A 15981-nucleotide genomic window follows, 5' to 3' on the forward strand; every position below is an offset into this window, starting at 1 on the left:
CAAGTTTGAGTAGGGGGGACATGACTGATCATTATGTATGGAATTAAAATACAAACATGAATGTCGCCTGCTCAACGTCCACAAAAAGATAACACCTGGGGCTTTATCCTGGTGTACTCCGAGTGGGCAACATCTAAGCATAACAGGTCTTATTTGAAATACTAGTATAGTAATTAATTGTATTAAAGCCATCATTCCCAAGTGACAAGCATTCAGCATAAGCTTAGTGTTACATTGAACAATGGAGTGGAAAGTTGTGCCCTGGAGAATGAAGATTCGAGGTAATTCCTTATGAAACCTCATTGAATAGCTCCGAGAGCCATGCGGTAAGAATGCCAAAAGTGTTTGATCAATGCTAATAACGTTACCTGGAAACCAAATCATGTTTTCGTACTCGAAGTGACCATGTCCGAGTCCAAGTAATTATAGGTTTACATCATTATTTCAATCGGGCAATTAACGTGGGACGGACGGAGTATGTACTTCGAAGTATGCTTGATAGGTTTTCGTCACAGGCTACGCTACCACTTTTTCAGCGCGGCAACCACGCGCCCCAGTCGCCGTCGGTCCATGGCAGCCAGTCGAAAGCGATACCACTGCACTTTGAGCGCAGGTTGCCCGATGCCGAGGTCGAATTTGGTCGGTTCCATCACGTTTTGCTCCATGGCTGTCACATGCGACAAGGGAATATGTCGGCGGATGGTTTCCTCCACTTCGTCCACAACAAACACGTGGGTGGGGGTCACGACCAGGAGCACTTTGCACAGCCCCAACCTCCCTGGATCACGGGGCAAGAGCCAAGACAGCTCCAACGGGTTTAAAAGTACGGCTTTGGTGGGTTGCTCTGGCACGGTGTTAATGTCATCCCAATACAACGCGGGCGCGTACTGAATGTCACCGGCAACATTCCACTCGGACAAGATCTTCCATCGCACATGGAGCGCTTCATTGCGGGTCAGGGCAACTTGCAACGGAATGGGCTGGACAGGACCGAATCCCATTTCCACCAGCAGACCTTGCGATGTCATCGATACTAGCGACGCCACGCCACTCATGGGCTGCGCGACGATGCCAACTAGGCCCTTGGTCACCCCCACAAGCCCCCCTCTCAACCCTAGACACAACCCCATTCAACAAACAAACACAAGCGGGCTGTATAAACACTTTGTGCGAGAGATATAGACCGTACCCGTGTCTTGGCCCATCGCTTGGTTGTCTCGAAGGAGCGTCAGTGGTGTGGTGACTACCCCCGTAGCCCCCCCCACGACGGCACTGCCAAGGGACACCAATCCCCCCGACAACCCTGACGCAAATGTATTCGGCATGATCTGTGATCGAGGCTGATGGGCCAATGCCAGGTGGTTCATCGAGTTGGAGAAGGCCATCGCAATACCAGACACGGATGTGAGTGCGGCGACCTATGCATCCAATGTGTTTCACGTTAGGATCAATATATATATATATATGTGTGTGTAGCCCCCTCCTAGCAAAGACATGAATATATATATATACCGAGGCATGGGTGAGGAATGACGCAGTGCCGCGGACGATGCCACGTGTCATGCTGTACGGAGTGTATCCGTGCTCGGCGACTGCCATCAATGGCATGCGAACTAGGTCTTGTACCCCCGTGCTCACATCGCGAACGAATCCCCTACATAAGAACAACACCCCCCCCTTACTGTTTAAAAGTTTATAGCATGGGGACAAAGGCTATATAGAAGTCGATATTACGCTGGGTTGCCAAACACGTTGAGCGACATGAGCACCATCGGACTATGCACGAGCGCGTCGGCCACGTAGTTGGCTGCAATGTCTTTGATTAATTGGTCGGGGTCGCAAAATACATTGGTGAGGGTCACCGCCGACAACGTCAGGGGGGTTCGATCAAGGCCGTAGATGGATCGCGCTGTGATCGTCATCTCGATCGGTTGGATGGACAAGTGCTCAATAAAGACCTTGGGGCACACTGGTTGGTGCCAGGGCTCTGGGGTACCATCATCATAACCTCCAGCAGCAGTATCAGGTACAGTAGGCGACGATGGCGGCTGCAGGGGTACCACCCACAACTTGACTTTAGCCACGAGCGAATCTTCCATCTACCAGACATGTCAGCGACGATGACAAAAAGTGTATACACATGACAGTTGGTTTGTATGTGTAGATGGTGTATCGGCAAACGATTACATGTCTGGTTGGGGCAATTTTTACTATATACAGTACATATTGTTCATTCTCTAACATGGAGAATAATGCATCGACGACACAACCAAATGGTACAGAAGAATCGAGCCAATCAGTGTGTACGAAATGACCATCAACATCTAATTAGTGTATAATTTACTTAGTGTCTGGATTGGCATCTCCACAGGACGATTCGAAATAACAGTAATACTATACAAAGCATATATCGATCGATTTGACCAATCATCAGTACAACCGTCCAAATGGGGGCATATTTGGACAATACCTGAATCAGCACAGGCGCGACGGCAACGTTAATAGCGTGATAGTACGGCACAGCTCGGGAATGTGCATGTGGGTGGGCTACGATCACTCGAAGCAACAGGCTTTCTGAGGATGGGCTGATGTCTTTGGCCAGCAAGTCCGCGTCTGTCAACATACGCAGGGCGGGCGAGGACGATGGGGGGCAAGTCGCAAGAATGACGGGGAAGTTGCAGTCGTCAAACAAATGTAACAGCTCCAACGACCCGAGGCGCACCACACTCGTGCAAAAAGAGTGGAGATGCTCCAAGTAGCCCAGATCGTGGCGCAACTTGGCGGCTTCGGGCACCGCGTCCGACGCCGACGCCCACGTGACATGGCATTGCTTAGCCGACAACCGAAACAGTTCTTGATACATCGACTGGACCACGGCTTGTTCGTCGAATAAACTCAGGGCGATTTCGTCCACGGTTATATCCACACGAGTGCGATGTAGTTGGTCGGTTCGATGCCGATTTTTACTTGGTTGGTCACGACATTGCAATAACAACGTCGAGTGTCGTGGGGTGTGGTTTGTGTACGGCCCTTCGACACACTCGAGTCGAACGATCCAAGTGCCTGCGCGCATGTACGCAGTGACCAATAGCACCACCGCCGCCTTGTCAGTCCATTTGGCAAATTGGATGCCTTCCACGACCCACAGCTCGTTGGACCATCCAACGGCGGCGTCTGCTGTCTCGTTGTTATTGTCAGCTGGGAGGCACAGTCGAAAGCGACGACGGGATGGCGGTAGGTCTTTGTCAGTCGCGTCAAATACACTGGGGGTGGTAGTGATCGGTGGGGGGGGTCGCCTTGTGCTGATATGATCCTCCCCACCACCACCTTCTTCTACTTCGTCCTCGCCCTTGTCGTCGTCACAATATTGCGTTTGTTGGATATCCCAGTCGTATTCGACGATGCCTTGGGCAGGTACCATCACCATCCCCCCTGGTGTGCTGCGTGTAGTTACCCCAAACACGTGGTTCACATGGTTGTGAAATGCCACAGGCGGCTGGGGGTCGTGCGAGATGCTCACGCACGTGGTGAGCCCGTCCTTTGTCGTCTTGTGCACCGTGGCCAGCAGATGGCGATGCTGTCGATGTGGAAGGATCAGTCGATGGCGGGAAGGCATGGCGGCGGTCGCATGCATTGGAATCGGACGCGACCATCCAAACTCGTTGGCAGCGTTCGCGACCGAGAGTCTCACCCAGCAAGATGGACCGAGTTGAGGGACGGAACTGCTGTCGAAGCTGCCGAGCCGGTGTCGAATCCACGCCAAGCCACTGGTACTCCCTCGTCTCTTACTACTCACATGTTTACTAGCGGGGTCTTGCAATGTTGTGCACTTGGCCTCGTCGGCCAGCTCCCACACCCACCACGTAGCCAGGGGTGGCAACGCCTACAAGTCGTACCAGTCGCCGATAGAGGTGAGTACTAGAACGTAAAACGGGCTGAAACACGTAGTAGTCGTTACAATGCGAGGAATAGTGCCGGCGGCGGAGATGTCCATGTCTACAGTCGTGGAGACGGGGCTGACGCAGAGTGGCCAGTCCTACAGAGTTTTGTGAGGATTCATTTCACGACTACCATCGTTTCGTCGTCGTACCGATGTGTTGCACAAGACTATGGTTGGGGCGATCGTGATGATGTGCTGGGTGTGAACTGCAGCATTTGTGTGACACGTTGTCGTTGCTCGCACTTGAAATCGTTGTTGCTGTGGGAATGTATCCAAGCATGACGTGGCAAACGTCCACGCCAGCGCAGTGTGGGGGGCGTCAGGGGCGTGCCACGTCACAGGTGTTGCCGACCACACCAGGGTATCGTGCGGAGTCACGCCAACATCAAACGACAGCCAGCCTGTATCTCGTGCTTCATATCTTGGAATGTGTTGCATGTCCGGGTTATCGTCGTCGTCGGTGGGGTGGCGACGCAGCACAATCGGAACGGGTAAGTGGTTTCGAACGCGAAATCGTGGGTACAAGGCAATGCAACGCACGGGATTCCCGCTGGAATGTCGAGTGATCGTAGCAAACCCGAGGTTGGGGACGTCGATTTGAGTCGCCTCTGACGGATACATCGGCATATCTTTGTCGTCAGATACAAATCGAGGCATGTCGAAATGGACCAAGGTGCAAGTGTGGGTAGACTGCATACAACTGTCGTTGGAGTGTGGACTTGGGGACGTGGACACTACGACAGTATGTTGATGCAGAGGATTGTACTGGTTGAGTGCCCAGCCACTTGCCGCATCCAACACCTAAAAACAACAACAACCGACCACCATGATGGAGGTTGACTAGGCACACATGGAAGATATATATATATATATATATATTGTCGATTTGATACAAATTTGGGTGCAATCGAATCGCGCAAACCGATCCATAATCGATCTGATTGGTTGTTGAATTTCATTGAGACGGTTTTGATTGGCTAATAATTTTTGAGCTCGTCTGAAATAGCCAATCAAATCGATTTAAATTCCAACGAGAAACCACGCCACAACACGAAATTTCACTCGAAAGCACAATATATATATGGATGTACCTTTGACACGACAGGAATAGAGGGCGATTTGTCGATAATGTCAACCACCACTGGTATCGACAAGGCATTGTACACGTGTAATATTGGCCACACATTGACTTGTACCCAAGTATATCGCGGTGTCACACGGTGTACGTCACTTCGCTGCAGCTACAAAACCCAACACGGTAAACTCATCACACTTGGATACCGATATTTATTATGTACGTACCACTGGCGACACTGCGCGCGTCACCACTACCCATGCATGCCACTGCGACTTGAGAGTGTGAATCGAGATACACGTAGCCGTGGAATTTGATTGGCTTGTCGTCGTCGCAGATTCCAACCGTTCCACAGAAGGCTCGAGGTTCACAGGGGTACTCCACCCCCCACCACTGCTTTTGTCCTCGTGGCTGGACGCACAAGATGGCAACTCTAGCCCGAGACTGAGCATGGCGTTGCTTTGAGCCATAATCGACACGGCTGTACATGAACAGACGTCGTTTCGCGAACATGCCGTGCACGGCATCGCAGCATTCACGATAGTGTTTGCGACAGAGTTGGACGAGACGCTCCAGCGGCAGCGCAGCGACCGCGTAGTGTAATTGTGCAGGACAATGGACCCCCTTAGCGTAACCTTGGTCTGGATTCCGTCGGCTACGATGTCCACCCAGAACGATCCGTGCCTTGGACACTCCCGGTACAACACACCCGGTTGATTCAACGCGCACCCCGTGGACCATGTATGAGGCGGCTGTGACAGGGCAAATTGCAGTTGCAACGGCGCCGAAATCGACTGCCAGCTGTACACGACCGATGTGTGGGCGCTAACTTGTCGATACTCGGTCGTGAGTAGCTGGCGAAAGTACACGACATTGCCCGTGCCATTGGCGAGCACAATGCGCATATCTGTCAAATCTTGTTTGGGGGTGTGGCCCAGCAACGTCGGCCACTCGAGCAGACACTTGACGGCATACGGAGTCAGTTGAAGGTGCACGGGGCTCGCGCGGACGTTGAGTCTGGTGAGGAATAAGATTTGGGGTGGATTGCGATCGGCAGAGCCGAGTGGACAAAGAAGGTGCCGCCGTTTGTCCTCCGGAGAAGCAGCAGGTCGGTAGCTGGACGACCCGCCAATCGCCACTTGTACGGGGGGAAGCACTGGAACTGACGACAACGTGACCATGTTTTGGAGGTCGCCACTCACAGTCCCCGTGCCACGAAACGACGAAGAAGACGACGAAGAGGATGCGCATTGCATGTGCAGTACCACGTCGGCAACTTTAACCCGTGCGACATCGTGCAGCTCCCCTTGACCACGTCGCAGGGTCATTTGAACATGGGGAATCACGCACGACAGGGACAATCCAGTCCAGTCTTGTGGCCCCGAGACCGAGCTGATGCGAAGCGAGGTCATTAGCGACTGTCCAATCGTCCGGGACAGTTGCTCCTACAAGTAACAAAAATGTTGATACACGTGCTGTACATAAGGAGTAGATCGTTGTGAACTTACAAGGTCGACAGCGGCGGACGACGAAGTGCTTGAGCAACTGGATGGAAGTCGCCACAGCAGTTGCCATCGTTGAGCACTTTCGACGCGATGTGGGATGTATTCTCGGGGGGTAACAGTCGACTGAAGGCACCGTTCCAACGCAATGTCTTCGTCTGTGGGGGTGCTTGGCTCTACCCAGCTCAACAAGGCCGATGCAAACGACGAGGGGTAGCCATCACCATCCTCATCGTCGTAATCGTCTGCACTTGCTTTGTGTTGTTGGGGCTCCCACGGCACATAAAATGTACCCACAGACACGAACGCGTTGTCTGCCATCGACCACCACCGCAAATCGCACCAGACGTCGCACAGCCTCGTCACGTGGTCGGACAGATCCAGTCGTGGCCACTCGAGTGTATTCACGATTTGCTTGGACTTGAGAGGCAGCGGCATCGCCACCACACAGGTCACTCGCCGGGGAAGATGATATGTCCATTGCAAGCTCCCCACCAGTCGATTCGAATGCAAGTCCACCGCATTCATCATATCGTGTGTCCACGGAGCATTCATGTGCTTCAATAGGTCGTCGACGGACGATACTTGGTTTTGCGGGTTCAGAAATCGCATGATGGTGCTGGTGTCAAATTGGTTGAGTGGACTACGTGTTGGACGGCAGACCAACAACTCACCTGGCAGCGGATGCACGCGCGACGAGTCTGTGCTCGTGTGTACCAGCTCCGCAAAGTCGTCGAGGGTTGGCAATGACTCCAAGTGTAGACGGTGCATCGGATCTGGTCGGGCATACGGAGTGCAAGGGTTGGTTTCATCCATCTCGTCGGATAACGACGACGACACAAGCTCCGACACTAGAGCGTGCAGTCGCATCCACGTTTGAAAACATATCGCCGCGTCCATCGGAGTTGTCTCTAGCTGCACGTCCGTCATATAATACCCTCCACAATAGAGTCTGCGACTGTTTCTGCGTTCAAGCCCTTGAGTGGACTCGACGACTTGCTTGACACTAGCCGACATTCGCACTTGTACGTCCTGCAAGAGCACACTGGCTGGGTCGGGGGACTGAATCTGAGCCTCAAACACTGTCCAAGACGACGAACTAGGCGTTGGGCTACCAAAGGGCTTGGTGGCAGTTGGGAATCTCACGGTATGCAGCACCGCCACTCGAATCCCTTGGATTGTTCCCATGGTTTCGACGACATCGAGTGGCATGTACTGGTGCAAACTCGATCGCGGCTGCTGGCAGGTCACTAGTTGCTCGACTTGGGTCGGGTTGTAGCCGACGTGTAGACTGGCAAACGTGGGGCCACACGTTACCATGATCGAGGCTTTGTCGTCGTTCTCGTGGCTTGAAGACATGGTCACGACACTGGGCGCCCACAAAAGTTTGAGTTTGCACTGGCGGATGGGCCTTACCCCTGCGACGGACACGGTCGTATGCAGCGGTTTGAGGACTCCATCTGCTGCTGCCGACGATTCGTTCGAGTGTGTTTGTGGAGCGGGCGTTGCCCCCACAATAAATGGGCGGATAGCGTGCAGGAACGGCACCGACACATGACATTGCACGCCCTGGAGTTCCACTAGCCCCGTCCACAACCACCCATGGGTAGACTCGAACGACCACGACGCGGCCAGTACGGTATCGGGGTACCTCTCGACTGCGACTTGCCATTCACTCGGATCGGCAAACGGGCCAAAGATCAACGCTTCGATGGCATCACCAGACTGGAACCCCACCACGACATTCTTGACGCTAACTGACCCTTGCCGTGACGTGGTACTGTGTGCAGCCGACATGCAACCCACTCGAACGTGGACGATCGAGCTACGCAAAGTACGTTGACATGCATCCGGTGGCGTGCCAACGTGGAGTTCGAGTCCATCGACGGCTACGCGCCACCCAAACAAACACAACGAGTCTAGGATGTCTTCTGCTTCTTCATGCTCCTCCTCTGGCCTGACGATTTGTTGATATTGTGATGCCCGCGGCCCCCTTGTTCGATTCTGTCGGCGAACGATGCTGGACTGACGCACAGCCGCTACGTACGCACCTGCCAGACCTGCCAACGCCATGGATTGCGCGTATCGAGGTAAATCCACAACCACTTTCGTCACGTGCAAGGATACGTGGGGACTAGACGCCGCTACTTCGACAGACACAAAAATCGGGTGGACGAGGTACGTCACACTGGCGATCCTCAACGCTTGGCGACGACCAACGCGGGCCATACACACTTCAAACGGCCCCGTGCCTTGGTCATCGGGACGACATTGCACCGTGGCCACATACACGTTGGTCAGCCGGGTGTGCAATTTGTGGGGGGTTAGGTCGGCAGTGGGTTGTGGAGCTATCGTCGGGCGGCGTCGTTTCTGCGTCCACGGCGTAAACGGCGGCGAGCTGAGCCCTTCCATGGACAGAGGAGGAAGCCCAGAGTCCACGTGTATATGGTCAATGCAAAGCATGGTGTGCGTTGGCAGAAACACACGGAGCGTCTCCACTTGGAACGTGATATTGGGCACGCCTTGGTACTTGCTTGGTGTTGTCGCTGTTTTTGGACTTGAACGGAAACTACATTGGCTTGAGATTGTGTCGGCAACGTCCACGATACTTTGCACCGACGGCAATGTCACAACGATATCCATGGCTTCCATGTGACCTGTCACATGTAACGTTGTCGCAGCGGCACGGGGACTACTACTACTTTCAATACCCGTGTAAGAATTCCGCACAAAGAGCGCGAGAAACACAGAGTCGCCTTCGTCGTCTCTCGGCATCGCAAACGACTGTGCAGTGCAGAGAAGTGGTTGTGTGGCGCGCCGACGGGGTCTAGGCATCGTCGCAGGGGCGGTGATGCACTGCCGAGCAAGATGGGTTGCATATTGCCATCGAAGCACCGGGTCCGTGTCTATCATTTCGGGCGCCTGAATGTCAGTGACCCCCGCGGCGACTGCAAATGAGTGGATGTCACGAGGTTCCAAGCACAGCAACACGCCAAGCAACGACGACGACGGCATCGCATGCAGTAGCCAACAAGTATGCGATAAGGTGCGGTCTTCCAGCATGGACATGTCGAGCAAAAGCAGTTGCGAGTCGACAAATGTAGTGTGGGACGGCGCCACGGGATGCAGAGGGGGGTAGTTGCCCGTACGAAGCGCCGTTGACAGATTCCGCGCTATAAAATGAATCCGATTGGATGGACAGAGCAGTTGAACGTCCACATGTTGCACTTGGACACCTGCCTTGATACACCAAGCCACGGTTGAGGAGGACGACGGCGAACCAACAGATTCGGAGGCGGTGGGAGGATGGGAGGAGTCAACTCGGGCTCGAGATGACAGAGGTACTGGCGTGGATGCTAGCAGCACCACCTAATACCGTTCGTCGTTACGCGTTACGAGCACGATACACAAGGGTTCATTACGTACATCCAACGGAGACATAAAACATGCGACGGTGTCGAGTGCAATGGCCACGTCGACGTCGATCGAGTCAAACTCGGAAGATTCATCCTGGTGAAGACATAAGACTGGGGGGTGCTTGGTGTGCTCAAGGTCCAACGTGGCAGCAATTCCATCGCTCCACAGCACTCGCCGGTCTTGGCACTGCACGCCCCATTCAGACACTGCCATAGCCATGGCCCACGAACCAACCACCGCGCCCGCTTGGTTGCGTCTACTAAATTTACAACAATAAAGCAATAAAACCTCAGTCTTATACTAGATAGATAGATAGAGCGATACCTAGGAGATGGCGACGACGACGAGTTCACCGTGTTTAACGTCACTTGTGGCGTCGTCAATGACACATAGCGAGTGAGCTTCCATGTTGACCCATCGCACCGCACGTTTAGCTTGCACGTCCAGCCTTGCACGCTAGGACGCCACGTATGGCGACTGGAGGTCGTAGCTGGAGCCACGTCATTGTGGCGAGGCATGGGCAGAACAGGAGAAGGTCGTGAGGGGGATGGGGGTGTTGGTAACTTAGTCATCATGGCCTGTGAGGACGGTGGCACCACAGCTAGAAATGCCACAACATGTCGCCAGTCCACTTCAAAGCCAGCCACGTGAACGTCGCCAGTCCAGTCCACTTGGAGTCCTTCTTCCTCGTTATCATCACCTCGGGCCCCCATGATATCTTGCGTTGATATGAGATGGCCACCCAGCCCAGCCATGTCCAACACATGTCGAAATAGACGCAATAACCGCTGCTGCGTGCGGCGCCCAGTACCAGTCGACGGAAACACCCAAGCCGAGCCTTGTACTAGAATCCACGAGTTCCGAGGGGATGGTGATGCAAGTCGTTGCTCAGCTTGGCCACTCATATTGTGGGCGAAAACCCGTCCACCGCGATGACACGTGGCTGACATCACCGTCACATCCATCGTCGTTTCAATGCCAGTGGGGGCGGCGTCCTCATGGTACGGATTCGCCTCTGCGATCCGCGCGTGACCAGATAATCCACACACGGCGACTTGAAACATGTCATATGACGGCTTGGCGGCCGCCAGCCAATCAGTCGACCACTGCTGCAAACCAAGACGACATTGCAACACCCCCACCGTTTGAACCATCGGTAGCACCTTTGTCAGGATATCCACGCCAACTTGGTGGCTCCATCGACCTGTGACGGCGTGGATAGAAGCGTCGACTTCGAAGACGCAGTTGGATCTGGACCATGGACTGGTTTGTCTGGTCTCTGCTTTGTCGTCGTCCGGCTGCCAACGCCATAACCACGTCGCATCTACTTGTCGCACACGAACAACGGTCGTGTCGTTCACATCGCCACACAAGGTGTCCATGGACACCAACCCTTTCCAACATGTCGGGATGGACGTCGTAGGTATGTCGGTGCTGCTGCTTGGGGGTCGTCGGCTCTGCAGTGTGGATTCGAACCACAGCGAGTCCAGTGCTACCTGGACCAACGGCGTCTTGTCCTGGACGGTGCATTGCAACGTGACGCGGCTGAGATGCAGAAAGAACTGCTGCTGCTGCTGCTGCTTGTAGTGAGTCCAGGCTTCACTTGGATCCTCTGGCATAGTGGCGGCGGCAGCAGTTTTGCTCAAACGGTGGCCGTCTCCGTGTAACTCATCTACACAGCAACCACATACCTTATCAACACTCAAGCCTGTTTGCAGATCCAAAGATTACGGTTCTAATCGTATCGAATGACCACGTACTACTTACTTGCTTTGGGCAACTCGATGCGCTGGACAAAGTCGACGGCTGCAATCAACACTGGAAGAGTCACGATCACCTCAACAACCCCCACTGACACGTCGGCCACCGCCTTTGACATGGGCGGATCCATCAGTGGTGGTTGTGAAATGTCTTCCACCATGTGGATACGAATGGCGCTAGGGGTGGCGCGGCTGCGGCATGTGTGGCCGACCAGCTGGGCCGAATATACCACGAGAGCTGGTACTAGCATGTTGAATAGCATCGCGGCCATGCTGGGGTCGTCCTGGGGTAAGGATGACGTTATCCCCGCCGTGTCTGTTCTACTCTTTCGACGTGTCGACGAGCCTTGCGTCAAGTTGATGGCGTTCTCTAACGTGGTTTCCACCAAGTCTTGAAGCAAGATCGTTGAAGTCTTGTGGCTGGACGGGACTGTATATTGAGCATGCAACCGCCGAGCGATTTCATCGGTCAAGGAGATGGCAGCAGCAGTACATTCGTGGCGGCTCAATAGCTTCGACGCTACTGCTGCTGCTGCTTGGCACAATGTGGGCAATGAATCGGCCCAATACGCTTGAATCGACGACACGCTATGCTCAGTACCTACGTTGCATGTACATTTCATCGGAAATGTGTTGCTGGCCGAGTCTTCTGGGCTGGTCAGGGCATCCCCCGACACGGGGGGGGGTGGGGGGATGTACTGGTAGCAATGTACTTGCGTCGACGGGTCCCATTGCAAGTGTCGAAATCGTTCGAGTTGCGGGTTCCACGTCGTTTGGTTTTGCAAGTCGGGGGCAAACAACGACTGGGTTATGTTGGCATGCGCGATCGAGCGTTGGTTCGAGCTGTGAAACGTCCCCATCCGGATGAATTCAGTCGTCAAAGGGGGGGATGTCGATCGATGCTTGGCGTCCAGTGGAATGGAAAGAGGAGGAGGCTGCTGCGGCTTTGGCTGCATGATGTGGTGGTGGTGGTGCACCCCCATGACGTTTTCAATGTCGACTTCAAGCTCCTTGACGTGGGTTTGATCGGTGGACCACGCTACAAGGGTACCGGTCACGGTGAAGACGGCGACGGGGTCGGCGGCTTTGGACACTTTGGTCTTGGTGTGCAGGGGGGAATACGATGCCACTTGCACCAGCCCCATGTTGGCCACGGGCACATACTCCACTGCATACTCGTGATGTTTGTCGGGCGGATACGGCGAAGCAAATGAAAACGCCGCCTGGTCGGGTGTCGAGATGATGGTGGCGGCAGTGTCGACACCATCGTCGGCATCGGCGGCGGTCGTGTGAGCATGGCATCGCAACGTGAGGGATATGTGCTGGATGGACACGCGAACAGTCAACAGATGTAGGGACAACGATGATGGCAGCAAAGCCGCCGACATGTCGTCTTGGTTGTCCCTGGACGTGGCGGTATAATACTCGTCCCCTTCAAGCGACTGAGGGAATGGGGTTGTGGAGGTGGTAGGCATCGTTGGATTCGACTGATATATGTTGGTTGCTTGAATTCCTTGTAAGAGCTCGGCTTCCAAGTCGTCGGGAGGGGCACCCACAAGCATGTCCATCGCCCACGTCGACCATGAGGACGTTGTCGTTGATGTCGTCGTCGTGGTTGGGGGGCTGATGTTGGTTGGTTCGGATACCAGTGGACGGGCTAAGTTGTGGTGGTCTAAGGACAAGGAGGCGGGCGGCAGCGGCGTCGAGTGCGCGCGATGCAGCGGCGACGGTTTGGCAGGTGGCTTGGAAGGTGACGACGATGACGTTGGTGGTGGCGTCGTCGTCGCGACATGCACAAGCATCTGGACTTGTCGGTCGCTGAGTGACAAGTTTAACTCGTTGATGTACACGTCCATAAGTAGAAACGTGGGTCGGCCATGAAGCCGGAGTCCACTGAATGGATCCGTGAATCGACTGGGCATATACGTTGCCTTGGGCGTCGAGGGGACGACGCCAAACAGAGTCGGCTCCAGGGCGTACTGGACACGCACCCCAAAGCTCGTGCGGCGCAGTACGGGGACCTACACACGAATAATGCTATCTTAGCTCTCATGAACCAACGTAGCAATATCCGGTTGAATGTGTACGGTTGTAGCACGTACTTCGTAACCAATCACTTGGCGATGGATGATGTCCGAGTCGACGTCTACGGACAGCCGATCGCTCGTGTATCTGTCGAGAAAGATCGAGATGTCCTTGGCATCCATGCGCTACAAGCAAGTAACCGGTGATATTTGATTGTGTCCAGATGTACTACATTGTAGTATTGTCGATTTGATACAAATTTGGGGAGGGGGTGCAATCGAATCGCGCAAACCGATACACAATTGATCTGATTGGTTGAATTTCATTGAGACGGTTTTGATTGGTTAATAAATTTGAGCTCGTCTGAAGTAGCCAATCAAATCGATTTAAATTCCAACGAGAAACCACACCACAACACGAAATTTCACTCGAAAGCACAATACATATTTTGTTTATTCTAAACTGGATTGACATGGAGAATGAATCGACACTCAACCAAATACATGTACACAAGAATCATCGGCAGAATGAGGATTTTGCCAATGAAGTTGCAGGAACCCATCACAAACGTCGAATTAGTGTGTGCATGAAATTAGTGTGATTCCAAACATCACCGGACACCGTTTTACATACAAACTTTAGTACAAACAATCGATCGATGGATTTGGCACAAAAGTCAATACCTTGGAAATGGACTTGTCGTCGCCCTTGGGCTCGTCGAAGCCACGCGTCCACTTTTGATTAGCATTGGCAGAATACACATCCAGCAACTAGACACACACGTGAGCCAGGACCATATTAGTACGGGGCACATCGACGATGCACAAAGCTGCAGTAGGATGGCAAGTTCGTTTACATCCACATGAGGTTTTTCTAGACTGGTGAGGCAGTATGCTCAAGTGTAGTCGACACGGAAAGATGGACGTACCCCCAGTGTCACAGACAACACAATGTCTTCTTGTTCGTACTTGAGCACCAGATTGTTGACCTGAAACCCCGACAATACGGCAACGGTTAAACCGGAAATCACATGTTGCTTCCATGACGTACTTGGATGGAGATGTTCGCCAAGATCTTGCTAAGCATGCTTTGCAACCAAGTGGACTTGGGTGGTTCAATTTGGCTTTGTTGGTCGTTGCCGTCCATGGGTGGCCTAATGCCAAGACAGCCGTCAAGAGATGATGCTAATCGATGATGCCATCTGCTGGGTTACGCACTTGGACGTTTGAGTATTGAGCGTGGCACTGCTGCATTCAGACCCGTAACTCTGTCGACGTCGTCGCCGCGACGAGGACGTGGAAGGTTGCTCGTCTTTCGAGGTGAGGATCAACTCTACCGTGTACAGCTTGATCTCGATGGGTTGCGACAGGATCTGTGTCCATGGAATGTGGATGCGCAGCTCCTACACGGCAGTCTTTAGTGAAATATATCGAGGATTGGTGCTATAAGCAATGCTCGTTACTCGAATGAAGCCCCTCGAAAAGTCAAACGATGATGGAATGTCCAGCGCCGTTTGCAGCACATGTCGCTTGATCTCGAGGTCGTTGAGCACGAGATCGCTGCCAAAGAAACCAAAGCCTTCCAGATGGATGTCCTTGAGGTACTTGGACAGGTAGTACTGCAGGGTCTGCGCCAGGTAGCTCTTGAGCGGCGACGACAAGATGTCGAGCATCGCACCACGTTTGTTGTGGTTGTCGCCATATGATCCAAATACGGCCTTCCGATTGGTTGAAAAAACACAAATATGATCGTACTTCACACAGCAATAAGAAATTGGCGTACTTAACAGGTATATTAATACCAGTACTATTAATATTAATAACTACTACTGGTATTAATAGTACATACTGTATATTCGTATACATTCGTGAACTATGATTGTCAAGTCGATGCGAAATTAGAGTGGGGTCATACAAAAGTCAGTACAAAGAATCGATCGATAGATTTGGCGAATCAGCCCATATTTGGTAATAACGTTAGCAGTATACTGTATATATGTATAATAGTACTTCGAAGAAGACATGATCAAATAATATACTAATGTTAGTACTTATTTGATAGTATGTACCTATTGTACCCGCCTGTCTACATGTACTGTGGTCTTTAGGGGTGCGGTATGTGTGTGTGTGCACCTGTACAAAATAGAGGTAGAATTTGCTGCAATTGCTGATATTCTAATCCTTCTAGTCCCTGACATTAATAATCCTACCCGTCAAACAATATGTACAGTCCAAGCAAATAGTACGACGATACTACTATTAA

General features: G+C 52.9%; 1 protein-coding gene across 1 annotated transcript; it reads right to left on the minus strand.

The window, feature by feature from the left end:
- Nucleotides 1-408: 408 nt before the first annotated feature.
- H257_09457 (hypothetical protein) lies at nucleotides 409-15391 on the minus strand (the record flags this gene model as incomplete). Its single annotated transcript, XM_009835670.1, has 19 exons — nucleotides 409-1114; nucleotides 1190-1418; nucleotides 1513-1654; nucleotides 1735-2099; nucleotides 2471-3883; nucleotides 3959-4036; nucleotides 4091-4741; nucleotides 5137-5181; nucleotides 5243-6460; nucleotides 6524-9886; nucleotides 9944-10193; nucleotides 10259-11606; nucleotides 11702-13715; nucleotides 13797-13904; nucleotides 14403-14489; nucleotides 14648-14707; nucleotides 14770-14872; nucleotides 14937-15121; nucleotides 15182-15391. 19 exons carry the CDS (start codon nucleotides 15389-15391, stop codon nucleotides 522-524), a joined length of 12462 nt encoding a protein of 4153 aa, XP_009833972.1. The 3' UTR covers nucleotides 409-521.
- Nucleotides 15392-15981: the final 590 nt, after the last annotated feature.

This window comes from Aphanomyces astaci (genome assembly GCF_000520075.1).
Source record: "Aphanomyces astaci strain APO3 unplaced genomic scaffold supercont1.23, whole genome shotgun sequence".
NCBI classification, from domain to species: Eukaryota; Oomycota; class Saprolegniomycetes; order Saprolegniales; family Verrucalvaceae; genus Aphanomyces; species Aphanomyces astaci.